Source organism: Zalophus californianus, chromosome 15, assembly GCF_009762305.2.
Source record: "Zalophus californianus isolate mZalCal1 chromosome 15, mZalCal1.pri.v2, whole genome shotgun sequence".
In the NCBI taxonomy this organism is placed as follows: Eukaryota; Metazoa; Chordata; class Mammalia; order Carnivora; family Otariidae; genus Zalophus; species Zalophus californianus.
The window spans coordinates 46,209,052-46,236,943 of NC_045609.1; the positions used below are offsets into that span (position 1 = coordinate 46,209,052).

At 51.5% G+C, this 27,892-nt stretch overlaps 2 protein-coding genes and 1 non-coding gene across 4 annotated transcripts; 2 read left to right on the top strand and 1 right to left on the bottom strand.

The window, feature by feature from the left end:
* The first annotated feature begins 86 nt into the window (after positions 1-86).
* On the top strand, positions 87-7,530 carry ZNF488 (zinc finger protein 488). Of its 2 annotated transcripts, none has more exons than XM_027594919.2 (2): positions 87-193; positions 6,145-7,530. In XM_027594919.2, the coding sequence occupies exon 2, from the start codon at positions 6,302-6,304 to the stop codon at positions 7,271-7,273; it is 972 nt and encodes a 323-aa protein (XP_027450720.1). In that variant the 5' UTR covers positions 87-193; positions 6,145-6,301; the 3' UTR covers positions 7,274-7,530. The 2 variants fall into 2 exon arrangements, with proteins under 2 accessions (XP_027450720.1, XP_027450730.1); XM_027594929.1 differs by lacking the exon at positions 87-193 and adding an exon at positions 5,392-5,511.
* A 7,333-nt stretch (positions 7,531-14,863) lies between these two features.
* Positions 14,864-14,967, top strand: LOC113923979. Its single transcript, XR_003520484.1, has one exon. It is a non-coding gene; the product is annotated as a U6 spliceosomal RNA (small nuclear RNA).
* Positions 14,968-17,193: 2,226 nt separating this feature from the next.
* RBP3 (retinol binding protein 3) lies at positions 17,194-27,006 on the bottom strand. The gene is made up of 4 exons (XM_027590675.2): positions 23,863-27,006; positions 21,347-21,537; positions 19,234-19,376; positions 17,194-17,588 (listed from the first exon to the last, which is right to left on the bottom strand). The coding sequence occupies exons 1-4, from the start codon at positions 26,908-26,910 to the stop codon at positions 17,194-17,196; spliced, it is 3,777 nt and encodes a 1,258-aa protein (XP_027446476.1). The 5' UTR covers positions 26,911-27,006.
* Between the last annotated feature and the right edge of the window lie 886 nt (positions 27,007-27,892).

The window sequence follows — 27,892 nt, forward strand, 5'->3', positions numbered from 1 at the left end:
CCTCCCGGAAGGGGCCGTGGGGGTGGGCTGCCCGAGGCCCCGCCCCGGAGGTGGGAGCAGTCCGGGGGGGCGGGGCCCGGCCGGCCCCCGGGGTTCGCGCACCAGGTTCCGACTCCTGTGCGGTGCGGTCGGACTTGGAAGCGGTCTGGGCTGCCAGCGCCTCTCCAGCGCCCAGCGCCGCGGGAGAGCCGAGGTGAGACGCACCGTCCTGCACCTGGGACAGGCGGCGAGTGGACGTGGGGGGCGCGATTCATCCCACTTCTGCTGGCCTTTCCCCAGGGCAGAGTGCGCAGTCCTGCCCTTGACTGCCCTGTTCTTTCCTCCCCTCGGGCGCCAGCTTCCTTCATCTCGCCCCCCTACCCCTTTTTTCTCCTCGTTCCCCCCAGTCCCTGCCTTCTGCCTCTGTCTTTTGTCTCCTTGTCTCTTCCTGTTTCTCTCCGTCGTCTATCTCACTTTTTCTTGTCTGCCTCTTCTTCATTACCTATTTTCCCTGCCCTACCCCTTCTCTTTTTCCTTCTCTCTCTTGGTCTTTCCCTTCGCCCCACCCCCCCACCCCCCGCCCCAGGAATTCTGCCTTTTGATTTTTTTTTTCTTTCTCCTAGGATGACTCTCATTCTTCCATCTATCCATCCACCCATCCTCTCTCATCCTGTGTTGCTCTGTTATACTCAGCCAGAGCTTGTGCTCGGCACTAGGGTAATAATGGTGCATCTGTCCCAGATCCTTTCTCCAAAAGATTACATCCAAAGGGGGCATTCAAGTGCCTGTTTTGGGAAAAATACATAAATGATCTAGTTATAAATATCTGAGATTTAGGGTGAGCCGGAAGAAAATACTTGGTTTTAGAGACAAGGCATTGATTGAGTCGTTTTCTTGACATTTGCCTGTAGTAACAGGCACAGACAGCACACCAGGAAGCTAAATCCTGCAGAAACATTGAGGGGACACTGGGGCCCACACCATCCTTCCTTGGAAATAGTGTAAGGCCAGGTTGATAGGGAGGGAAGGGGTGGAATTCATAGCTTACTTGTGGGAAGACAATAGAGAGGTCAGGGCTTTTCATGTGAAACCATTAAGTGAGAGTTAAAATATGAAATTAACTGTGTATTTCTAAAATAGATACTTGCCAGTGCTGCTGATGTGCAGAATTTAAGTTCCATAATTATGCTGAATCAGACAGGCATTTTATAGCAATTATTGTGGCATTTAAGATTAATGTTTTTGTGTACATTAGGTAGGACCACAGTTGAAAATACCCTCATCTTAGTATCAAGGATTGTCTTAGACACATACTAAGTGAAGAAATCTAGAAAAACAAATCCGATTAATTTGGGGGAAATAAAGTAGAAGTATTGTATATTAAAGCAATGTTTGCTTCTTGTTAAAAATGTGATTTTCCCAGTGAGACGTGATTTCATTGCTTTATGATATTTTTATGACATATAGCTGTATGTTCAAACACATACACACACACCATATATATATATAAACTTGTTTGTTTTTAAAGCTATTAATTACCACCTAACACAGAAGTTTTTTTCTAATCAAGAATTTAACCTTTTGGTTTATTATGATTTTTAATGATATTTCAGTTCATTTGACTTTTCAGTTGTTATGGGAAAGGAAATGTGATATTACATAAATCACACAAACAAAAATGAAATATGACCGAAGAGGATTGCAATGTGTTTATTGAAAGAATTTTTTCATTTTAAATCAAAGAATGTTGGACAAATTCTTAAGTATATGCATGGAACTTTGATTCGGGAGGTTGTTTTCTGCATTTAAGAGTCAAATTGACTTTTAAATCATTGTACCGCTGACTTCCACTGTATCAGAACTCTGGAGGGGTGGGATGAAAGGGATGCTTTGCAAATGATTTAAAACCATCATGTCTGCTTTGCTTAGCAGATTTCTTTTTCAGAAACCCAAGAAGTGACAACTTTTTAAAACAGATAATCACAATAAAAAGATTTTTTCAAGGTTTTGTGTTGAGCTGCAATGCTTTTTAAATTTCCTTTCCTTCTTTGAGTAGGCTGTATCTCTCCTTTCTAGTAGATAATGATGCTATTATTGGCATCAGGTAGAGTCTGGCTGAGCAGTTTGATATACAAGCCATGGACTTTCCCCGGAAGGCTGCCACTGGGCTTGGTCTACATGGCCAAGTTGTGTTAGGACTCCAGCAGACTGCATTATGGGCCTGGTGTCTGTCTGCATTCTGGGAATCCTGCATTTGGTTTTGCTTGAACACAGGAGGCATTGCTGCTGAAGGGGTATAGGCGGACATAGAGCCTGTGGGGATTAGCTAGGAAGACCTCTTCTCTCCCAGCTCCATGGCATCACCAACCAGCCTCCAGGAAAGCCTGGATAGCTCTCCAGTTTTAATTTTCTCAGGGTTCCAGAGCTAGGAGGATGCATGTGTATTTCCCGTTCAGGAAAACCCAGGATGTCACAATCCATATGTAGAAGAGGTGGATAGATAATTATCCCCTGGAACCTTCCAGAATGGTCTGAGAAGCATCTCCAAAGTCTAGGGAAACCAAAGGATTAGAGCACAGGAGATATTATCTGCTCTTGTTTGTTTTAGCTAAAGAGGAAGGCAGACACAGGAGACACTAGTTGGTGGTATACATGGTATCACTGAATAAGATCCAGTTTCTGAGTGAGATGCAGCTTGGATAGGCTGGAGGCTGGCCAGCTGACAGAGGTTGGAGAGTACCTTCAGATACCTCAGGAAAAAGAGGTCACCTGGTTGTTGACTAAAAGTTCTTTCTTCTGTGAATGAAGGGGGAAGGAGGAAAACAGGCAGGCCATTTGGTCACTCATTACACACTACTGTGCATGGGTTCCTGGGAGCACATGAGTAGAGGAAAGTGAGCCAGGTGGTTGACTCTTGCCCTTTGCACTAGTGTGATAATAATGAATAAATTAATGCTACCTAACATTTATTGAGCCCGGCTCTTTAACACTTCAGATACCTTAATCCGTCTAATCTTTACCAACCACCGGATGAAGTAGGCATCAAGGTGATCCTTTTTTTTAGAAAGAAAGGGTCCTTTTTTGGATGAGGAAATAGACAGAGAGAGGATCAACACCTTGCCCGTGGTCACAGGATTGGTAAGAGCAGAGTTGGGTTTGGTCGAGGCATCTGATGTGAGAGCCCATGCACTTATCCTCTATGTGATACACGGCTTGATGATAACATGAGATGGCCTGGTCATAGCATGAACAGAATGTGGCCAGGTGAAAGAATGATCAGAGTCTGCACTCGGTGCCCTGAAAATGGGTAATAAACAAAGATACATGTGCTTGTAACACTGTGAAGTGAGTAAGGCTTCATTTCCAAGAATGTAGCCCTTCTTGTGTTTGTTGGAGGAATCCTCACTGGTGGCCCAGGAAGGTTGAGAGCCTGAGGGAGAAGTATCCTAAATGATAGGGAAGGATGGATGTGGTCAGACACCACGTAAACTTGGGGAGCACAGACTCAGAAGGTCTCAAAGATCACTTATAATCCCATGATCTAAGGGCTCAGAAATGTTGGAGAGTCTGGGATTGAAATCAGGTCCTTTAAATAGGAAGACCATGGGGTGTTACTGAAAGATGTCTGTGTGGCTCAGGGAGTTCCTTGCTAAGCTCAGACTGAAAAGATCCAAGAAGGATAAGAGAACCCTTATCAGGACACACACAACAGAGTGAGGAGGATGAGCAGATCGTGTCAGGGGGTGAGAGCTCAGAATGAATTGAGGCTATTGAGGAGAGTGGAGGGACAGCAAAGAGTCCCTTAACATTGCATGGGAGCAAGGAGAACAAGGGCTGCATAGATTCACCGGAATGTCTGACAGAGAACCATCCTCCAATTGCAAAGGGCATTAGTCGGTCCACATAGGAAGAAGGAGCAAGGCAGCACCGAGCAGCTGTGCATGCAGTCTCCTGACCCAGAACTCACTGGCCAGGGCATGATGTGACCCCAGAGATGACATCATGCATCTGCACACGTCATCTGAGAGGTGGATCACAGGAGAGGTGCATGAAGCCTGGAGCTCAATGAGACCCAGAGTCTGATGTTGACCCTGGGAAAGGGCCTGTGAGTCGTTTGACAGGAAGAGATGGGCATCAGGAGCTGGCACAGGCTCACTTGGGACAGGCCACGTCAGACACACATCATTTTCCTCTTTGAGAGGCTTCCATCTGGCAATGTCACAGACAGAGTGGACCGGTTAGATGGAGCCCCAGACAGAGTGTTGTAGGACATTATTTGCACTTGCCTGAGTGACCTTAGCCCAGCAGTGCTGATGCGTGGGAGAGAGGTGAGCCTCAGGGAGATGGTCATACCAAAGGTCCCCAGTCAGTTCAGTACCCTCATCACCTTCTTTTCTTCTCTTTCTCATTATTATTATTATTATTATTATTATTATTTTATCTCCCTTTCTTTCTCCTCCTCCTGTTGGTCCCATTATTATTATTAAGATTTGAATAATAAAATTGATGGAACATGGAGTTGGATGGATATCTAATATAGTGATTGGCAGAATTCAGACCCACAATGGTCTCAAGAAGCTGGAAGGCAGCGCTGCATTTAGCAATGTGGCATTTCGCAGGTTGGAGATGAACGCCCTTGGGTTGAATCGTGCAGCTTCCCTCATGTGGTTACTGTGAAAATTCCACGCAATAAGGCATATGACGCCTCTGGCATCTCTGGCATGTGTTCACCTACATACTCTATAAACGGTCACTTCTATGTTTACGTGATGAAGCATCCCTGGTAGTAAAGATTTCATCCTGCAGTAAGATCCCATGTTCCAGATTTGAATGCTGAAAACAGAGTTGTCACATCTGTGGCTCAGGGCACTCTGGACATTTCTGATGACTGGGTCTACATGGCTGTGGTTGGCAGAGGTTGCCCGAGCTGAGAAGACAGCCCAGTGGGCCTGTCTGCAGAGGGGTGCAGGGTGCAGCAGGGCCCGGAGGGCAGTAGCATGGGTGCCTGCCCAGGCTTGGGAAAGACATCCTGTGGTTCTAAATTGTCATCTGGAGGGCTGCCTGAGGAAGAGCTGGGGGGAGAAAGCGATGGATTGGGGGGAAATGTGTGTGTGTGTGTGTTTAAGTGTGAGTGTATGTGTGTGTATGAGTGTGTATATGTGAGTATATGTATGTGTGTCTATGTGTTTGTTTCTGTAAGTGTATGTGTATTTGAGTGGGTGAGCAAAGATGTGTGTGTGTGTGTGCATGTGAGTCTGGTTCAGCCAGTGCTGCTCACCAGCTGGGGGAGAGTGGGTGGGGGGAGGCCTGAAGATGGGTGTCCTGGCTTCAAGAACTGGCTGGTGGAGTTGATTAGGGAAGGGCAGGGAGGAAAGCCTCCCCAGAAGGGCTGATGGCACTCTCTCCTCCTCAGTGCCACCTCACATATGGCCGTGAGTGTCTTTCCTCCAAGACTTGAGCACCTCCAGGGCAAAGTGGAGGCTGGTCTACCTGAGTAGGTCCAGCAGGTTGGCACAAGAGGACAGTTGACAGGTGAGCAGAGGAGAAGGAAATGGATTAATGTCTGAGGAGAACCAAGTGTGAGCACTCTGGTGAGTGGATGCGGGGCAGACCCACGCTTGCTCCAGGGGCAGGGCCAGGTGGAGAAGAGGGGGCTGCCCCCCAGGAGTGGGAGCGGGGCCCAGACCCACCCTGCCATGCCTGGGCATTTTATTGTCCAGCCTTTACCCTCTGGCCACCTGTGCTGCAGGAGCTCCACTCCCAGGTGCTCGGTGTCCTGTCATGTCTGATTCTGTGGAAGAAAAATGGACACACTGAGCTGCAAGACTACTCTAAACAATGAAAACTTTCATAAATCAGGGTGCAAACACGTTAGATTTGTCAACTGGGTCGGAACAGCCTGGTGGACACGTCGTGTGCTATGGGAACACAGCAGTTGCTGCCTGGATGCTGGCAGGTGCAGGGGCAGTGCTGAGCCTCGCCCTTGGGTGGCAGGGTCACGTAGCATGGTCCTTCCTCCCTGATGGAGTCCTGGAGGTGAAAGCAGGTGGCACAGTTCTCCAAGTCAGGGTGAGCTGCTGCATCCGTAGTAGTCAGGCTTCTTTGGATGCACACAGCAAAGATGAGGAGCGCATGTCTCACTGCTGTTGCTTCCTCTCTGTGCAGTGTCCTGTGGTCCAAGTGTGCTGGCGCAGCCAACAGGGGAGCGCTCCAGTCTCACGGCTCCTCCCTGGGTCAAGCCCTCCGGAACACCAAAGCCCCTGAAGACTGACAGCTGTTGGAGCATCCACCTTGGCAGCTGGCTCACACCCTGCTGGTTAGCATGGCTGCTGGGAAGGGTGCTGTGCGGAGCTCTTCAGCTGAAAACAGTTGGCGGCTTAGTGAAGCCGACCATGGCAGGGGTTGCAAGCCAGTGCTGCTGGAGAAAACCAACCACCTGGGCTCTGAGGCTGCCACAGGTGGTGGGGGCCAGCATGAGGCCTGTGCTGAGCTGGTGCTGTCAGCAACCCCAGGCAAACTCAGACTGGGAAAGCCAATGGCCCAGAAGGTGTGCTGGGAACAGGGGCAGAGTGCCTTCACGGAGGTGCCTCGGCTCAAGAAGAGGCTGGAGGGTACACAGGCCAAGGAGAGGGAGCACGGTAACCCCACAGGACAGCCTGTCCCCCAGCAGCTGACACAGGAGATCCCCAGGGATCCAGCTGGCAGCAAGGTCTTCTCTTGGCCCAGCGGAGCCCAAGGGGAACCGAGAAGCGCCTTCAGCAAACCAGCCAGGTGTCCAACAGGGAGACCTGGGCCAACCTCTGTCTTCCAGGCAGAGGGACACGCAGATGCCCTTGGGGAGCTGTTGGGACTCATCAACACGGTAGATGTCCCTTGTTGGGGTCAACTTTCAAATTCTAAGTTTTTGGTGGGTGATTTCTGGAACCTGCAAATGTTGCCACAAAATGTTCCCATCTGCAGTGCTTTCATGGGTGCCCCCACACTGTGGCTAAAGCATGCCACTGGCCAGATACCCACACCCTCATCATCCTCCTCTCCTGCCTCTTGGGCTCTGCTGCGACCCACGTTCACCTCCCTGGGCCTGTCCACCCAGAACTGGTGTGCAAAGTGCAACCTGTCCTTTCGCCTGACCTCCGACCTGGTCTTCCACATGCGGTCCCACCACAAAAAGGAGCATGCAGGGCCTGACCTACATTCTAAGAAGCTGAGGGAAGAGGCCCTCACATGTCCCATTTGCCATGAATACTTCCGGGAGCGCCACCATCTGTCTCGGCACATGACTTCTCACAGTTAGCCGGTGACCGTGGAGCAAACCTGTAGGGGCAGCTTCTAAGATTTGGCAATGAGCCGGAGATGGCTTGCCGGTATTTCCTTTGAAAAAGCTGGTCAGAGTTGTCTGCAGGGCTGTCTGCATTGGAGTTCATACACGAACACCTTGGTCATCATTTGAAAAAGAGAGCCCTCAGCTGTGATGTGTTTTGATGGAAATAAAGTCATGCAATAAAATGATATGCTTTGTTAACCTAGGGCATTGGGACTATGAAGCATGAAGTGGAGGCCCTGCTCCTGTCACCATTCTGTTTGTTCCTTGTGGAGACAAGTTTGGCACACAGCATGAGCTTTGGAGGCAAACAAACCTGGATTCAAATCTTTCACATATTAGCCCTGACCTTGGACACATTGCTTTAATCGTCTGAGCACCAGTGTTCTTATCTGTAAATGGGGAAGGTGACACTTGTGTCTTAGGGTTGTTGTCAGGGTTACGTGGGAAGGTGTGTGGAAAATAGCCAGCATAACACTTGGCACAGTGTGATCACTGAGGAAATGATATCATTGTCCAGATCAGTCAGGTGTTGTTAAATAACAAAATCTCAGTGGCAGACAACTCAAAGCATCTATTTCTCACTCGAGGGTCTATGGGTTGGCTGGGTTGAGTTGGTCTTGGCTGGGCTTGGCTCCGATCACAAACTATCTTTAAGTTCATCTTTTACTCTAGGACTGATGGGCTTCCCAGATAATACTTCTCTCATGTTTATGCCAAGAGCCCAAGAAGGAAAATCCAAATACACAAGCAAACCTCAGGTTTCTGCTTGAGTCACTTTTTCTTTCTTTCTTTCTTTCTTTTTTTTTTTTTTTTTGAGAGAGAGAGAGAGTGTGAGAGTGTGGGGGGAGGGGCAGAGAGAAAGAATCTTGAGCAGGTTCCATGCTCGGCGTGGAGCCCGACATGGGGCTTGATCTCAAGATCCTGAGATCATGGCCTGAGCTGATACCAAGAGCCAGATGCTTAACCGAATGAGCCATCCAGGCGTCCCTTGGGTCAATTCTACTAACATCCTCTCAGCCAAATCAAGTCAATGGCCAAGCCCAAAGTAAATGGGTGATATGTGCATGCTGCCCACAGTGAAGCCATGATGAGGGAGCGAATGTGAAATCCTCCTGCAGGGGCATGAAGAATTGGGACCAATAATTCAACCAACACTTCTTCACATTCTGAATTCATGAAAGGGGGGAAAAGGAACAACACACCCACCCACCCACACACCCCTTAGCTCTCAGGAAGTGATCATGTACAACGGCTTAGGCTTAAAACACTGTGAGAATTAGGAGAGTTCTGGCTACCAATATCTACTGCATGTTGTGTTTCTCTCAGTAACTGTTCTGTTTATCTGCATTTGTCCTTGCAAACCTCAGGTCATAAACTCTGATATAACTCAGGCCAGTTTGTGTGAAGGCCATCAGCTGGGAGTTCTTTCGAGTCAGTGAGTTCTTTTGACTGGTTTCCACTTCCCTTTCGGGACATGCTCATTTGATCTGCAATTTGGAACCCTCTGGTGGGGCCTCTGGCACAGAGCTCAGGCTGTGGTTGGGAAGGAGCTGGTGGGGCGTTCAGACAGCGGCCAGTGAGCCATCCAAACAGCCCCCAAACTCGACCTCTTCTCTCCCTCTCCATGTGCCAACCTGGTGCAGGCAGCAGCAGGTCCCACCTGGCCCACCCTACCCCCATCCCCCTGATTCACCCTCCCCTCACCTTCCACCCACACACCCATCCATTCTCCACCCATAACCAGCCATTTATTCACTCATTTATTAACCTCCCCAGGCACCCTGCTGTGTCAGGCTTGGTGCCAGGCCCTGGGGGGAGGCCCCTGAATTCTGCCCATGGTCCTTGTTCAGGGTATGCAGCCTAGCGTACAGTGTGACAGATGCCAAACAGAGGCCTGTGTGGGGCACCAGGCACATGGGAACAGGCCCACATCAGACCTGTGGGAGGGGAGGATAGTGCTCCCAGAGTCCTCCTGAGGAGTGGGGAGAAGAGCAGATCATCAAAGTCCAGCAGGTGCTGGAGGTTCAGATGGAGGGCGGTGGCTGGGGAGGAGGGGCCCAGAGCTACAGTGCTGTAGGATGCTACAAGGCCTGTGTGAGAACCGAGTGAGATGGTGGCCCTCTGAGATGGAGATGGAGGAAGGCTTCCAAGGACAGGAGTCTGGCCCAGGACACAGGAAGCCTGGGTCTGAGAGGCACTTTGAGGAATCCTCTGGCTGCAGAAGGCAGGGTGGGCTGGAGGAGAGGAGAGGACCCCCTGAAGGAGCCTCTGCATCTGGAAGGAGCCAGCAGTGCTCGCTGCAGGCACCAACAGAGCACCTCCATTCTTGCAGGGAGGTTTGGAAGCCCCCTCCCTGAGAGAGACATGGGACGCTTTGTAGGATGGTCCCTTTCCCCACAGAAGGGGGCTGAAGCTTTGAGGAGCCTCCTTCCCCTGCCATCCCACGTGGGTAAGGAAAGGGTGCTCCCTGGAGTGTGAACCTGAAGCTCGACGTGATGCACTGACGTACATCGTTGAATCTGCGTGACGTGCACAGGAGGTAGATTTTTAATTCCCATGTTACTGCAGAAGAAACTAAGCTCCAAGAGGTTAAGCGTCTTTTCTAAGATCATAGGTTTAGGAGAAATGGTGCAAGAATAAGGTCCCAGGACCACCCAACTGTGAGCTCACATCCTTCCCAGCCTGCCATGCATTTGCTCAGCATGTGGTTACATGGCATCATGGATGGTTTAAAAATAGGATCTAGGGTCAGGCACTGACCCCTTCTAAAATTGCGCCTTGCATCCTGCATACACTCCCACTTTTCCTATCACCCTTTCCTTGAACATTTTTCTATCATCTTGTATGCTACACCAGTTTACTGATTTGTCTTATTTACTGTGTCTCTCCCATTACTGGAGCATAAGCTCCACGATGGATTTTTGGTTTTGTTCACTGCTGTATCCCCAGCAGGAAGAACAATGCAGGAATGTAGTAGATGTTCAACAGACATTTGTTGAATGAATGAATGAATGAATGAATGAGATGCCTGGTTCCAGTCTCACCCCTGACAAACCCTGAATCAGCTGCTCATAAGTGTTTTGACATTGATCAGATGGTGTGCACAGCTGTCCTCTTCTGGCTTATTGGATTGGTCCATATTTCTGTGAAATCACTTTGAAAGGCACAAGTGCACTATACTAAGAATTGAAATTTGGAATGGAAGGGGACTCTAGAGTTCTCCTGCATCCTCTCACTTTATAGCGATGAGCACTGAGGTCCACTGGTGATCAGACCTGCAAAGTGATGCAGGGCAAGTGGCGGTGAGGTCAAGGCCAGGACCCCTGAAATGTCAGCCTGGGCATCTTCCCTGACCTGCCCACATGCCTCTAAGACCATTGTCTGTAGCCACACGCAGAATTACTACTAGCAGTGACCCCATCATTTTCAAGCAAGAGAGACATTTTGAAAAATAATAAAGCTAACCAAATAAAAGTTATGAAGAAGTGTAATGGAACGTCTTACCCCAACTTTTTTATTTTAATAAAACTAATGGACATGCAAGTTGCTTGGCAGCCATTGAAATTGACAAACTCCAAGATGACTTACGGAAACGATGACTTACAGTTTATGAATGTGGCAGCTCCTACTTGTCACCAGGCTGGGTTCCCAAAGTCCCCTTGGGGGTCAAATCCTGCCTCATCCTTTCTTCTCTCCTGCCCTTCCAGAGTAGTCACTCTGAATCATGACTTTGCCCAATCTCTGTCTGCCACCTTCCATACTAGTTAAGAGTTGGCTGGTGATGTCACCACAAAACATCAATCACATCAGCAGGTGAGAATTTTCCTCTTTAAGTCTGGGGTAAGAATGATCACATTCCTTAAATTCTCTATATCTAATTAAATCTACTCTGCACCCCGATCCTGTGGTTCTGGTAAGATATGCAGTCTGTCATTTTCAAATTCCTCCCCTGTCTTTCAAATTCACAGAAAGTTCCCCCAATGTGCCCCGCCTATGAAGGTGGCCTCCCTGAGAGTCACTCAGTCTCCCCATGGGGCACTGGTGTCTTTGTCTCTGTCCTCCAATGTGTTCAGGCTCCTCCCCTCTTCCAGATCTTGGGCCTTGGTGCTTTGCTGGCCACGTTGTCATTAGAGATGTCACACAGAAACCACCGAGTCAATGAACAGAAAGGCTTGGCTAATTTCTTGGACTAGGCGAGGGAAAATCCCTTCTGGTGGCTGGGACAATGGCAATGTCTATCTTAATCTCCCAAGCAGCAGCCATTCAATTAAGATTTATAAGAGTCCCCAAAATGTGCTAATGAGGCTGAAATAAGACATTTTGAATTCAGGTCCATTTTAGTTCTCAATTATAACCAAAATCTGCTCCCCCCCTCCCCCGCCACCCACTTTTATCTGGAGAAGTAAAACCCTAACAAGGCCAGGATCCTGGATTTCAGCTTCTGGCCAGTTCCTAAATCTTACACTGTAAAGACAGGGCATCCTACTCAAATGACTCTATAATTAGATTAATGAACGTGAGTGAAGTCCACTGGGCTTAGGGACAGGGAGAAGAGGAGGGAGGGTGGGTCTGACACCTAGAATTCCTGTGTCCTGGGTGAGGGAAGTCTCTTTAGTGCCAGGCTGAATGCAGGCCTCAAGAGAGGCTAGAAATTCTCAATGGGGAAAAGCTGAGAGCTTTTCCCCTAAGGTCAGGAACGCGGCAGGGATGTCCACTATCACCACTGCTATTCAACATAGTATAAAAAAAAAAAAAAGAAACTGTAAAAAAGAAAAAGGGAGAGAGAGAGGCTAGAAATCAGTACTGTATGTGAAATTAGTGATTCAGTTGGTTTTTAAAAGCTGATGGCCAGAATAGCATGGACTTAAAGAAGCACATTAGTGGTGATGGTGATGGGGAGGGGGAGGAGCGACCCGTTGGAGACCCCTGAATCTATTATGTATCCAGACTTGGAGAGGCTGGGTGCTGGGCCCAGCCCTGCTAACCTCACACAAACTGCCCTATTCTTCTGGGCACAAGAAGAGAACCTCCCACAGAGGGCTGAACCTCACCAGTTGTTCCAAGGTGAAGGGTGCATCCTCCTTTTCCTTGAAAGGTGCTGGCGCCCCCTGGAGGCAGCGGGCCTCCCCTGCAGGCCACTTCTCTTGAGAGAAGGTTTTATATACCCTGGTTAATTGCATAATTTTGTTTTTGTTTTTGTTTTTGTAGTAGAAGTCATGAGACAGGACTAAAAATCATATAGTAAGAGATGAATCCCATAGGAAAAAATGTTTTATTTTTTAAAATAAATTATGCTCCCCAGGGTAGCATTTTGATTTGCGCCACTTCCTAGGAGAGAATTTCCAGAAACCTATTTTGAATGGGGGCTGGGGAGGCAGTACATTCTGGGAGGAGGGTTGGGGTTCCTTAAATTTAACATTTTCTTCCCTGGCTGTCTTGTGTTTTCCTGGGGCAGGAGACAGGAAGTCAGTGGCCTCTGATACCCTTGCTATTCTAAGCCGCTTGCATTAGCAAGCTATTTTCACTGACAGCTACCCTCACCAGCAAGGAGGCAAGGAGGTCCTCAGGTCAGATGGCCGCTAATCCTATAGGACCCAGGAGGTGTGAGACGGGTGCCCTCCAGTGGGAATCACCTTAGGCAGGCTTCTTTGCCCACAAGTGTGATTGGGGTTGCATCCTTTTATTCTGAGCCTTGTTCTCTCATTGCATTCAAGCTGTGTGGATAACCAAGGCCCTCACTGACAGGCAAACATGCAAACACGGCTGCGTGTTGGGCTGTGTGGGCAAGCAGGAGGGTGAGATGGAAGGAGAGCTGGGGTCTTCCCCTCTGATGCTCCATTGTGGTCCCTGGCTCCTGCTGGACCTTGGACTTTGGACAAGTCTCCAGCAAGGATCCTGATGGTGAAGGTCCAGGCTGTCTGTGGGCTGGGATTACCTTGGGAGATGGGGAGGACAGGCTGGCCCCAGCACCTCTCACTGCAGGTCAGTGGGTGCCTTGGGGGCAGTGGGCCTAAAGCAGGGGGAGACCTGAGAAGGTTGCATGGCAGAGCAGTGGCCCTGACTCCAGGCTGGGCCACAGAAATGGGGGTAGGACTCTGTGGTGGGGATTTAAGAACCAAGCCAGGACCCCAAAATAAGGGAGGGGGAATGGCAGGTGGGCCCAGAGCAGAGTGCAATTAACTCAGACAACTCATTATCCTGGTGATTGTGTGGACACAGTGGGGTGGGGGTAGAGAGGAGGGATTTGGGGTTAGCTCTCAGATCTCTGCCCTAATTTCAGGAGGGAGGTGTGGCTTTGCACAAGATGGGGCCTTGGGGACAGAAGCAGGCCTTGGCCAGGCAAGGTGAGAGAAGGTAGAGGTGATGAGCTCATACTGGGACATCAAGAGCTCAAGGGGTCTGTAGTCTATTGGAGCAGAGGCTCCTAGGCAGCTGTGGGTCACCTGGCTCTGCCACCGGAAGAGAGACCTGGTGGGATTTTGTTTTCCTTTTCCTCTTTCTCCAGTCTTCTGTCTCCAAGCAGGTAACAATGCAAGGAAACCACCTCAGAAACACTGACCCTTTCTCTTTGGTCTGAACAGGACCCTTTTGGTCTACTTCTCCCACTTCAGGCCCTCTTCCCAGGGCCTCTTCATGATGTGGTAGAAACAGCAGGGTCTTTGGAGCCAGACAGATATGGGTTCAAAGCTCACCTGTCCCCTAGCCCAGCTGCACCAGACAGTGCAGTTTATTGTAAAAAAAAAAAAAAAAAAAAAAGTCTGTGGTTGATGGAAGCAGAAGAGGATGACTTGAGAGGAGCCTGGCCTGCACCCAGCGTTGGATAGGCAGGCTGAGGGCTCAGGGTGGACAGTGGGCAGGAAAAACGAGCTACTCAGCAGGACCTCAGCCATGGTCAGGCAGGGGGACCGGCTCCGGAGGACGTTGCTGCCACCCCTGCTGAGTGGGGTCATGACTCCACGGCCCTGCACACTAGGCATCTGACCACTGCTGCTGCCCAGCTCCCACTTGCTTAAACATTTAACTTGCTTAAACAGATGAAATATTCTGCACAGGAACCTCTGATTGGCCCAGGAAGGACATCGTGCCCATACCCTGGTGACCAGGGTGCTGGGAAAGTGAACTTCCGGTGTGTCCAGCTTGACGGCGGGGGAAACGGTGTCAGATGACATTGGCTGGACACTGGATTAGCTCATTTCATCTTCATAGCCCTGAAAGTGCTATTATGTCTCTCATTGTCCAGATGAGAAAACCAAGGCCCAGAGAGGTGAAGCAACTTGCCCAGGGTTGCGCAGCTGGGAAGTGGCTGGCCTGGCCTGGCCTTTCCCCCGGGACAGGTTCAAGATGGAACCTGGGCTCCCAAACACCTCACTGCTCTTAGTGGGTCTGTTTCCCACAGGTTCATATGGGGAGCGCTTCTCCGAACACTCAAAGGGGGTGCATATGTTGGGTGGCCTAAAGGAGGACACGTGTCCATTGTGCTACCTGTATGACCTCCTGTGAATTTGTGAGCTTAACTGAGTGTCAGCTGACTCCTGCGGAAATGGTAAGAATGGTTGTCCAGTGTTCGTCTCGGCAGTACATCCACACAAATCACAGTGATACAGAGATTATCATGGCCCCTGCACAAGGATGACACACAAATTCGTGATGTGTTCCATTAAAAAAAAAAATTGTTGTCCATGCACTGTGAGGCTCAGAAGAGAACTATGTATGTCATCCACCCTAAGAGCTGCCCCACCCCTTCCCCTATTTAAGACCCATGGAGATCTGTGCCGTCGGCTGACCCCCAGCACCTAGCCTGACACCTTAAACAAAATCAACTGTCAATAAATGTCAGTTGTGTAAATCAAGGAAATCCAAATGATATCAAAGGAAAACCCTTGGAAAAAAATAAGCAGTCACTAGTGATCCCTAAGGTATGGTTAGTGACTCAAGATATAATTTGTTTTATTTATTTCATTTTTGGAATAATGACTGCTGCATTTGAAAATTATGATCTATGCTTATTATAAGGATTTAAGAAAAAAAGAAAAGTATAAAGAGAAAAAAAGTTAAAATATGACCCCTGATTCTACCACCTAGAGGAACCATTGTTTGATTTAGGTGATCATCAGATAGCTGTGTGTGGGGAAGGGTGGGAAGGAAGAGGGAGGAGAGAGAATCTCTAGAATGTAAGCATGTAGGGGCGTCACACATCTGCCCCGATGTTAATAGGTCTAATGAAGAAAAGGGTGAGATCCCAGTATCTGTGCTACTGCTAACATTCGATCGTCCACTTAATCTTAGTTGAATTTAGCAGAAGGAAGAGGAACTGGAATGCTTTCTATCAGAGCTTTCCTATTTAGACAGGGTTGGTTCAAGGTTTTCCAGGTGGCGAAATCCCTAGATATTGCTGGTGACCCAGGGGTATGCTTAGTCTCCACAACTCTCTGGGACCTGGGGAGGGGGCTGGTGAAGTCAGGGTTGTGTAGTGAAGTCGGCCTGGTGCCCTGCGGGACGTCGCCTGTGGCAGCTCCAGGCCGGACTCCCCAGACATCAAGGCCAGATGGCACCAGGACTTCATCCTCACTCAGACATCTTGGGGCCCCGGGCCCAGAGAGCACTAACTGGGGGCTGTGGATGTCTCCACTATTCCAGCTTCATCCCCACCATGACTTTGGGCAGGGGCCTGGAAGTCTCTCACTTTAGGGTCCCTGGTGATTTCCAGCAGAGTAAGTTTGCGTGGCTCCCAGGGCCAGCCAGGGGCCTCATTCCTCCAAGTCACCCCCGAGCTCCTCATCTCCTCCTAGGGCTTGCTCAGTTCTGGAGGAGGTCTTGGCGTCTGCCAGCTTCTCACCCTATTAGGGTTGGGCTTGGTCGCCGGAGCCAGCACAGTGATAGGCTGCACTAAGCCAAGAGGAGCAGGCACCCAGACCACCGTCCAGGGCCACTCTCCCCTCAAGTTGCAACCCTGTGTGTCCAAAGGCTGCACGGCACTAGAGCCCCCTTTTGGGTCCCTGACCGAAGCTGGAGAACAAGGCCAAGGGAGGAACATATGAAGGGAAGGCAGACTTGCCGTATAGAATTGGACTGGGAGGATTCCGAGTGAAACTGGACCTGTCTTCAAGGTCCAGAAGACCTAGAAGAAAACAGACTTGCTGCCAGTTACTCATGTGTGTTTCTTGGGCACCAGGTGCTGTGCTAAGTGGCGGGCAGTAGGAGACCAGGGTGAGTAGGATGGCTGTTGCTCCCGAGAAGCATGATGGGAACAGGAACCATCCCAGGGCAGGAGGGAGAGGTGCTTTAATGGGGAAGATGCAGATGCAGGGAGGGCAGAGCGGGGACAGTGTGCTGGGGAATTGCAGTGCCTGGCCTCTGGGCCTGCGCTGTCCCACATGGGATCCACCAGCTGTGGGCAGCCACGAGCATGGGATGTGTGTGTGAGAAAGGGGATGCACTGTAAGTGCAGACTACATACCAGATTTCAAAGGCTCCCTGCAAAAACATCTCATTCATAATAATTTTTATACTGCTGAAATGATACTACTGTGGATATAGTTGGTTAACTAAATTACACTGTGAAAATAAATATTACCTGTTTCTTTTTACTACTAGAAGATGTCGAGTGGCGCATATGCTGGTATCTGCGGCTCACATCATAACTCTATTGGATAGAGCTGCTCTTGGACCAGGGGTCGGCAATTAAGAAGCATGGGTGGGGGTGCCTCTGGACTTCACCTCCCCAAAAACCTACTATGGATGGGCTTGCCTCTGAGGGGTGAGCTTCCTGTCCCTAGATGTTCAAACAGAGATGTTGGCTGTGGTGAAGAGACCATTGGATGAACTCCAAGGGTACCACCAACTCTAACTCTACCGGAGCTCAGCAAGCCCCTTTGCTGCCCCTTGGGGCCTCAGGCAGGACCACGTGCTGGAGTGCCCTTTGTATGTGGCCTGGAGGTCCCGCCCATCCTGGGGCTCCTTCTCGCCCTCAGCAAAGTGTGCTGGAGCATCTCTTTGGCTCTGGAGAGGGCTGCCTCAGCAGGGACAGCCACATGGGGCATCACACCCACCCCTTCCCAGGAGCTGCCATCAGCAGCCCCCACTGAACGGGCCGTGGGGATGGTGATGTAGAGATGGGTGCCATCTACGTGATAGGTTTGCGGTGGCTGGCAGCCCCCACTGGTCACCTCCCCGATGACCAGTGCCCGGCCCAGCCTCTTCATGATGTAGGTAAATTCCTCCGCGGCACCGGCTGTCAGGGCGCTGGTCAGAATGGCCACATTTTTCTTGGAGCCATAGCGTTCACCTGGAAAATAGAAGGTCCTTCAAGATGGCAAGTCCAGCCCCCACCCGGGGACACCTGCCTTTTCCATACTGTCTGGCCCCACAAAGAGGAAGGCCTGGACTTTAGTTCTGTGGCCTTGTGTCCACATGCAAGTCACTCCTTCCTGAACCCCAGTTCTGCATCTGTAAAATGGAGATAAGAATGTGCGCCCGGAAAAAGGATGCTCTTCCTCTTCGTGAATAATGAGAATGCCTAAACTGACCAGTCTCACTTTTCACTTTGGACCCCGGAAAGAGTCAAACGTGTGGCTTCACAGCAACAACCCTCTAGGACAGCAATGTCTGATAGAAATGCAACAGAATGTGAGCCTCAGGTGTCACTGTAAGCTTTCTAGGAGTCACGTTAAACAAGTAAAAAGAAACAGATGAAATGAATCCTAATAATGTTTTATTTAACTCAATATAGCTGAAAAATGTAATCAATAAAAATTATTGAGCAATTTTACATCCTTATCTTTCCATAAAAAAGCCTTCCAAATCTGGTGTGCACTTTATACACTTTTTACATCTCAGTTCATATGAGCCCCATTTCAATGCTTGGTGGCCACGTGTGGTGTGCAGCTCCCGGGTTAGACACCACAATTCTAGGACCCCATGATCTGCAGATTTGAGTCTACTTGTTCCTCTTGGTTTTGAATGTCTATTTGAATTTACAATTCACCTGGTTCTAATTTTTATTTACATTTTACAATATTTTTGCATGTATGTCTTGAAGCTCCCCTCAAATCCTCGTGTGATAAGGAAGTGTAAAAAGTGTGAATTGTGGGGTGATTTTCTGGTCATATGCACCCCCCCCACCGTTGGTCCCCCAGCCCCTCGTCAGATGGGAGTGTAGTTTCATTGGTTTGTTGTGCTGAGCAAGGGAGTCGGCGTGAGCCTGTCACCCACAATGGGGCCGTGAGAGCCCTGGGCCTGCATTTGCTCCTCAGGCCACTGCTCTGGGTCCAGAGCCACAAACTTTCTTCAAGCAAGTATGCTGAGCTGCTGCTGGGAGCTCAGGCAGGATGGGCGCCAGACATCCTGTGTGGTTTGGCGATGGGCAGGGGGATCCTTCTAGTTTTGCATTTGTCTTGTAGGCTGATGGTTGTAGTGGTGAGAATGGAGGGCATTTTGGTTTTAGACAAACCAGTGTTCAAATTCTGACTCTTTCACTTGCTAGTTGGGTGATGTTAGATAAGATACTCAACCTAGTTAAGACTCATTTTTCTCCTCTAGAAATTAAGTATAATGGGGCGCCTGGGTAGCTCAGTTGGTTAAGCAACTGCCTTCGGCTCAGGTCATGATCCTGGAGTCCCGGGATCAAGTCCTGCATCGGGCTCCCTGATCAGCAGGGAGTCTGCTTCTCCCTCTGACCCTCCCCTCTCTCATGCTCTCTCTCTCTCTCTCATTCTCTCTCTCAAATAAATAAAGTCTTAAAAAAAGAAATTAAGTATAATGGTAGCATTTTGCAGGGATTAAGGATCATCTGTAAAAGCGTACAGCATAGGGCAGGGTCTTTACATTCCCATTTACTATTATTTTTCCCAGAACCCAAGCTATCTTTCCTTTCCCTGATTTTCCAGAAGCTTCTAGAATGAGAACAGGAAAGGGAAGGCTTCTGCACATACCTGCAAGCCGGGAGTGGGTCCAGAGCTCACTGACAGAGTCATTGGGCCGGCTGTAGATTTTGTCCAGCAGAATTGGAGGGCCTTCATCGAAGAAGTAGGAGCACAAGGCAGAGATGGAGGAGGTGGGGCCGCCGATGTTGAACCTGAGGGAAGGGAAGTGGGAGCCACTGGGGAGGAGTTCACAGGGAGGCCCTCTGTTCCCCTCTGGGAGCCTGGGACATTTGTCCTGAGGAGGACACTAATTCCAGGCAGCCTCAGTGCCTCATCCTAGTGCCCCATCTTCCTCCTGCAGAATTCCTTATTTGGCATTTCCCAGCATACAAGTCTCTTGAGAACAAGAGACTTTATGGTCAAATTTGTGTAGAAAATATTGAATGCCATACCTGCCCCTTCTGATCACATATTAATACATTATGTGATACGTATTGTATAAATTACATTAAAGGCTCTGACAAGTCCTGCAGTCATGAAATTGTTGATAAATTTTCCCAACTTACTGACCATGGACTGCTCTCCCGCACCCCTACTGCTTGATAGTTCACTGCCTTCCCCAGCTGCATTCTCCATGATCCCATAAAACCCACTGGACATTTTTGTTGGTGTGTCCTCATGGGGAACTTAGTGTAGCAGAGTGCTCAGAATTGTGGAACTACATTGGGTGGGGGGGTGGGGGAGACACGGGAGGAGTGGAGAGCCTGTGCCTGTCCTAGGACAGGCACAGGGTAAACTACTTGGGCCCCTGTCTCCTTATCTGTGAACAAGAAGTGTGGGCTGGTGATATGTGAGGTGTCTCTTCTGGTTGATGGTCTAGGATGGCCCAACGGGGTTTAGGGCTTGTGACCTCGGCGTCTGAACCTCCCCCAGCCTCTGGTTGGAAGGGTCTTTAAGCAAAGCACACCTATAGGCTGGGCCAATTCCTCTTACAAAGGTGGCTACATGGTTAAGTAGAAAGGGGCTTAGCATGAGCATCATCTGCACTGTTCAATAAGTGTTTGAAGGATAAAATCTTCAGGGGTATGACAGGAGCCCTCAAGCACAAGTTCTGGCAACACACACACACACACACACACACACACACACACACACACACACACCCCTGGGAGATGTTTCCTCTTCCAGGGAGAACAAGCCTCTGAGATCCAGACCGCCCCCCCTAGTGAGGACCAAGAACTATGGCTGAGCTGCAGGTCATGACTTGGCCAATTCTGGCAGCCTCTCTCCTGCAGCTGGGGGGTTGGGGTTCCGCCTCCGGGGGGGGCAGCCTGCCCCTCTCTGTGCCCACGCAGGGTGCCCAGAGCAGTCAGGGGTTCCTGGGCCTGGTCGCTGCAGGCGGGGAAGTTGCTCTTCCACCCTTCTCCAGAGGGAGGTCTCTAGCTGAAAGCATCCCACCAACAGTCCTTTTGTGAGGCAAAGAATTCTTTTTGCAACAATAGTGGCTAATTTGCAAATTCTCTCTGGAACTCTGGCTTTCTTTTTTTTTCTTTTCTTTTCTTTTCTTTTCTTTTCTTTTCTTTTTTTCTTTCCTTTTCTTTTCTTTTCTTTTCTTTTCTTTTCTTTTCTTTTCTTTCTTTCTTTCTTTCTTTCTTTCTTTCTTTCTTTCTTTCTTTCTTTCTTTCTTTCTTTCTTTCTTTCTTTCTTTCTTTCTTTCTTTCTTTCTTTCTTTTCTTTCTCTTTCTTTCTTTTTTGAAAATTTTATTTAAATTCAATTAGCCAGCCAACATATGGGCCTCTGGCTTTCTAATTCTTATGGCCCGAGTGGTCATGGGCTGATTTTGTATAACATGAGATTGATTGATGGTCAGAATCACCTGGGATGATGCCCTTCAAGTACACAGATGACAAGGCCTCACCCCTGGAGCTCTGGATTCAGTAGGGTGCCCTGGAATCTGTTCTTAATGTCTCCCTTTCCCCTTCTCTCTCCACTGAATCCTATGACCAGGCAAGTTTGGGAGCCAAGGAGTAGCCCAGTGATTCTCAGCCTGGAATAAACACTGGGGTCATCTTATGAGCTTAAAAAGACCACCAGTGCTGGGGCTCCCTGCAGCCGATCAAGCCAGAACCCCCAGGGCCAGAGACCTCTGCCCGCCCCTCCCCTCCTCCCCTGACCACTGACCTCATGTCGATAATCATGGCGTCCGTGTGCACGATCTTCTTCCAGACATGCTCCACCAGCAGCTCTGACACCTGGGTGAGCAGCTCACAGTCCCCAAACATGTCAAACCTCAGGTAGCCAAGGTTGTCCTCAAACACATTAGTATGAAAGGAGAACTTGATCAGGTCCTCAAAGACTTCAGGGGAAGGGATCTGAAAGATGGGGGAGGGGTCCAGCTCATTGTCAGCAAAGGAGCAGATTAGCAGATTTTACAGCTCAGGAAAGTGGTCACCGTAGTTCTCCTTTACACATGAACAATACTGAGGGATGGAAGGGGACTAACTTTTCTGAAGGAGGTAGTAGGTGCCAGGACCTTTTCCAGTGGAGCATCTAGGAGGTTATGTGGGTGGTGGGCCTGGCATGTGGACCCAAGGTTGGCAAGATGTGGTTGGCAGACTCCTTACAGAGAACACTCATGTGTGCCAAACCCACACCATGGGCCATGGGGTCCAGAGCTGCAAGGCCCTGGTGTGGTCTCCACTCTGATTCCTCCCCTCCCCTCCCCCACATCACCAGACACTTCCTGATGTCTCTGCATTCGTCTTCCTTTCCTTCCCTGGGGCACAGAGGGAAGACATTAGCTAGCTACTGGGCCTCTTAAGTCTTCAGTAGGGGTTTGGCCCTGTGCTGAGCACATTGCAGCCCTTACCGTCACCCTCAGGGCACCCTGTAGCATCCCCCTCCTTTCAGTGAGGAAACTGAAGCACAGAGTGATTCAGTAACTTGCTCACGGTCACACAGTCAGTAAGTGCTGGAGCCAGAAGCTGAATCCACATGTGACTCCAAATTCATGAACCCTGGCTACCCTAGAAAGGAGTGAGTCTTCAGTTTGGAATCTGGTGGCCCTGTGAGCCTAGCGCAGTGCTGGCACATATGAGGCTCCCCCAACATGCCTTGTGCCTCCTCTTCTCTCTTCAAGACTGCTAGAAGGACACGGGCTCTGTGGGCTGGAATGAGAACAAGCTGCGCGCAGGGAGTTAACTGGGACGCCCGGCCTCCAGGGCCTGCCCTGCCCTCAGTCACAAGCTCTTTGGCCATTGGCCACTCTCCTCTACACCCCTCTGGGCTTCCATTTATTTTTTTGTAAAACGGGGATGGCAATTCTGCAGTAGATGCTTCTCGTGCCCTTAGCCCTCCTCTGACTCTGGCTGCCATGGACCTTGGCTGCCAGGGCCTGCCTCCAGCACACCCCATGTCTTTCCACCCGCTCCTTTAGGACCTTCTCCAAGCTGCCTGAGAGTCTGAGAGAGTTCATGTCCACAGGGGGACCTTCAGCCAATGAAGGACAGGAGCTGCCGGGTCCCATCTGCAGATGGACAGCTCTGGGAGGCATTCCCCTCACTTGTTAGGGTCCCATTGGAATCTTCAGAAGCAACAGCCTCAATAATGCACCCACCTGTCCCCACCTGTCCACTTCCCTCCTTCCCTCGTTCCCACTCTCTCTGCTCCTGCACTCCTGCTTCAGAGATTGCCTCCCCCATGAACTGCCTGCATCCAAGACCTGCTTTCCAGGGAACCGGAGACAAATGCTGCCCTGCCTACTCAAGACTACGCAGTGAAATAATGGATGATAAACCACGTGGAGAGATGTTGTAAATGCTGCATTTTGATGAGGCTCCTAGCTGATGGGAGTGCTTGGTGAACCCTTGGCTTTATCAGGGCCACGGGTCTGGAGAACTTTCTCCTCAACCACCCAGCAGCAGAACTCTTAAACCTTGATTTACCTTTTCAGTGTTTCCCCAAACATCACTGCTGGCTTCAAATAAACTGACCACAGTCGCCTTGCTCAGAATTTCCCATCCAACTGGCCCTCGGTTCAGAGCACACCCACTGAGTGAGCGCCTTCCGGACGCAGTAGAAGTACAATGACATGCATGGTGGGAGGGGAGGAGAAGGCAGGGGGGCCTCACCCCTGCCGTGGTCCTCTGGGCTGTGCGCGGCACCCCTGACCACACCCCAGCCCGTGTCCAGGCTCCATGCTTTAGCTCTGAGGCAACTGTGAGGTTGAGACCTCTGCCTGCTTCTCTCTTCCCACCCCCTCAACTCATTCACACAAACTGCAGCGCCCCCCCTCCAGGCGGGCAGGTGGTGAGAATGAACACAAACCCCATGTTGCCAGAGGAGGAAACCATCGTGACTTCTCGTGACCTGACCTTTTCTTCACCACTGACTACAAGAAGCGCTGCAAACATTTGCCTTCCGCCCCACCAAGAGTGAAACTCCTTCTCTACCAGGGCTTTTCAAACTGAGTTCCTGTGGGTACCACTATTCTACAGAGGTGCTCAGGGGCCCCAAGGACATGAGAAGGGGAAGGGATGACAGGAGGAGAGGAAGGAAAAGATGTGACTGGTGAGAACTTGAACACAGAAACAAGTCTGGAGGCCATTGTCTTACACCATGCACTGAGCCCTGGGTGTGCAGGCAAGTGGTCGGCTCATTCCTGGGGCTGCCTTAGGCTAAGATCCCTTATATCTCACCTGCATGGGCACAATCCCGGGAATGCGGTCCTTGGCATCCTCAGGGATATGGGCTGTCTTCAGGTGTGGGTCTCCGGACAGCATCTGCAGATCAGCCCCCAGCATCTCAGCCAGGGCCCCTTCGGAGGTCACCCTGGAATAGCGGCTCTGCAGACCGCTCAGCTTGACAGCCATCTTGGCCCCCAGTTCTGGAGAGGCATAGTTATCTGCTACCAGTTTCCCGGTTGTCTGTAGCACGGTGGACACCTTGGCACGCAGGGCCACTATGTCCCGGGCTGTGGAGAGGGCCTCACTCATGGGCACGGCGATGTCCGGCTCCACCCCAGCCAGGTCCCAGGCCTCGCCTGTGCTGGCACTCAGGGCCATCTGCGTGGGCATGGAGGCATATAAGGGGCTGCTGCCCACCTGGTAGATGCCCACAGAGAGGGCCCCTCCAGCTGTGGGCTCCCCAATGACTGTGGCCCGCTGCAGGTCCTGCATGGTGTGGGCAAAAGCCTCGGCTGCCGACCCACTGATGTGGCTCATCAGGATGTAGAGGTCCTTGTGGGGGCCATAGCGCTGACCGGCCACCTGTGGCAGGGTCCACACCTCCGTGACCCTCGAGGTGGCCCTGTCAAAGACAGAGTAGAGGTGCTGGCGGGGCTCTGCCTCAAAGAAGTAGGAGCAGAGCAGCGGCACAGCAGTGGAGTAGCTCCCAGGGTTGTACCTCAGGTCGACAACCAGTGCGGCTGTGTCCACCAGCCCCTGCCAGACCAGCTGCACCAACTGTGGCCCGATGGCCTTCACTGTCTCCAGCTCAGCCATGGCGTCAAAGCGCAGGTAACCCAGTCGGCCAGGCAGCACCTCTGTTTTAAAAAGGGCTTCAATGAGGTAGGAGACCTCCTCTGGGGAGGGGACAGCGGGGGGTGGTGGGGGCACCTCCTCAGCCACCATCTCACCAGGGCTGTGGAACACCAGCAGACGGTGGTCCCCAGACATCTCCTGCAGGTCGGCCGTGAGCTGGGAGGCCAGTGACTCCAGGTCCACAGCCGTGCGGTAGGCCCCCTGGGCCAGCTTGGCTCTCAGCAGGGCACTGGTCTGCCCGACGACCTCTGGCTGTGCATAGTGTGCCTCCACCAGGTGCCCTGTACCCTCCACCAAGGCCTCCAGGCTGCGGTGGAACTCCAGCACCTCTTGGGCCCTGTCTAGGGCCTCCTCGGCCAGCACGATGGCATCGGGCACCACGCCACCCCCCAGCCAGCACTCGCCATGGTTGTCAATGAAGGTGAGCACAGGCACCGTGAGCACCAGGTCCCCCTCGGGCATCTCCAGCAGAGGCACCGTGCGGGTGTGCAGCAGGCTGCCCGCGGTGATCTCGCCCACCAGCGTGGCCCAGCCCAGTGACTGCATGAGGAAGGCCAGCTCCTCGGCGGCGGTGGCGGTGCGGTGGCTGGTGAGCAGGTATACCCCGCGCTGGGTGGGGTAGCGTTGGCCCAGCAGCTCCATGCGGCTGAAGTGTTCCTGTGTGACATTGGTACGGCGGTCATAGGTGGTGAAGAGGCGCACGGAGCCAGCGTCCGGGCCCTGGAAGTAAGAGAGTAGCAGGGGCACAGCAGAGGATGGCCCCCCAGGGTTCTGGCGCAGGTCCATGATGAGGTGCTCCGTGTCCCGCAGGGGCTCCCACACCTGGCGCACGATGTATGGGCTCAGCACCTCCAGCACGGAGGCGTCGGCAAAGCTGTCAAAGCGGAGGTAGCCCACGTTGCCCGGCAGCACGGACACCTGGAACATAGAGTCCACCAGGGCCCGCCGGACAGCCTCATCCTCGGCCACTGTGGGGACCACCTCCGGAGGGTCATCGTCTCCAACCTCAGGCCCAGAAAGGGTTTCCTTGGGCCTGACGGCCCGCACCAGGAGCCTGGGGTCCTCAGACGCAGTCTGTAGACCAGCGTTGAGCTTCGTGACCAGGTCCTCCTCAGAGACCACCGTAGAGAAGTCCATGTTGGCCAGGTGGTGCAGCAGGGTGGGCACGCGGTCCACCAGCGTGTAGTAGGCCTGCAGTGCCTCCTGCAGGCGCTGCACAACTCCTGGCAGGGCCCGGCGCAGAGTGAGGATGGCCAGGGCTTTCTCGAGCGCCTGCTCTGCTGGTGTCCCCACACAGGGCAGCACTCCACTGCCCTCCCATGTCTGGCTGCCCCCTCCCAGGGGCCCTAGGGACCTGGACACGGGCACAGTGAGGAAGAAGTCGGACTGGCCTATCCGCAGCTTCTGGAGGTCCAGGGCACCCCCCACAGTCCGCTCACCCACCACGATGGCCCTGCGCATCTGTTTGAGGATGTAAGTGATGTCCTCAGCCACGCCCCCCGTGTGGCCGCTGGTGAGGACCACCACATCCTTGTCGGCACTGTACCTTTCTCCTAGGACCTGGGGCAGGGTCCAGATCTCAGTGGTTGTATTGGAGGGGCGGTTGTAGATGGTATCTACGTGCAGGACCGTGTTCCCTGGGTGTAGGTAGGAGATGACGTAGGGGATGCCGGAAATGTGGCCCCCAGTGCAGTGCCGGAGGTCTAGCACCAAGGCAGAGGTGCCCATGAGCTTCCTCCAGACGCTGGCCACCAGGAAGCCCCCCAGCTTGCTCACCACCTCCTGGCCTGGGATGTCGTCCATACGCAGGTAGCCCACATTGCCCTCCAGAACCTCATGGCGGATGCCCTTCTGCAACCGGGCAAGCTGTTCCTCTTGTGTGAGGTTGGTGAGTGCTGGGGCTTGCCGGGGAGCCTCAAGAGTGCTGGGCTCATATGAGATGACCAGGCGAGGGTCGTTCAAGGAGCTCTGCACCCCGGTGGTCAGCACATGGGCCAGAGTCTGAGGGTCTGAGATGGCGAGGATCTCACGACTCTTGATGGCCTGCTCGATGGCTTCCTGCATCCCCATCAGGTTCTCTGGGAAGCAGTAGTTATCCAGAAGGACCTTGGCCATGTCTAGCACCAGGCTTGGCTGGAACAAGTGCGTGGGGCCAACCAGGCCACAGAGCAACGTGGACAAGATCAGGGCCCATTCTCTCGTCATGAGGATCCAGCAGGAGAGCTGGCTCTTGCACAAAAGCTCCCTTGACTGTGTGTCAGGCACTGCCCTGTGTGGTGGCTGCCTTCCTCCCTCGTCCTTCTCAGCGGGCGGACAGAAGGTCTGGGGCTAAACTGGGGAGTTGGGGTGTGGCTTCTAGCTCCAGTAAGCCTTTAATCCTGTCTAATTCAAGCGCATCAGCCCTGGGGACTGGGGAGCAGGGGCCGAAGTGGTTTGACCCAGAAGGTATGTTGGATCTCGTCTTGCTGTGCCACCTCTGTGTGTAGTAATCTGAATAACTACCGTTTATTTTGAGTTCCTGCCACATGCCAGGTACTGCGCCGCATGCTTCACAAGGTGACAGTTTTCACCAGAACCTAGCAAAATAAGAGCTATTAACCTGCGGTCAGTGGCGTTTCCCCACCACACCAAGTGACCCACAGTCTCTGGAATTAGGCAGAACTCATTGGAGGCCTGGCTCTGTGACTCTCTACTCTGTGGCCTTAGGGAAGTATCTTACTTATTGTGTCGGTTAAGTAAGAAACTATGCGTAAAGCATCTCATGGTTTCAGGCAAGGAGGGAGCATTCCATTACTGATAAGTTCTCCATGGTAGAAATGATCTCTGCCGTATAGCTGAAGAAATAGAGCTCAGTATCTCACTGCAGCCCATCATTGAGAGGCAAGGGGTCATTGAAAAGAAGTCTTGGGGGTTGGGGCTGCAGTCAGCTCTGACAGTGCAGAGGCTGAGGCTGAGGCTGCTATCCACTTCAGGGCTGGAAGTTGATTTTTATGTCTTGCTAATGCATCCAGGGAATTGGAGAGGGCCCCCCTCCAACATCTTCCAAACAGTAAGAATACAATGTCTGGACCTCAGTGCGGTATGTGGTGAGTGGGCGCCGTGTCCGCCTTCCAGACACCACGGGATCCGTGATTCCAGGTCAGATGAGGTTGTCTCTGCGACTTAACAAGTGTCCATGCTCCTGGCT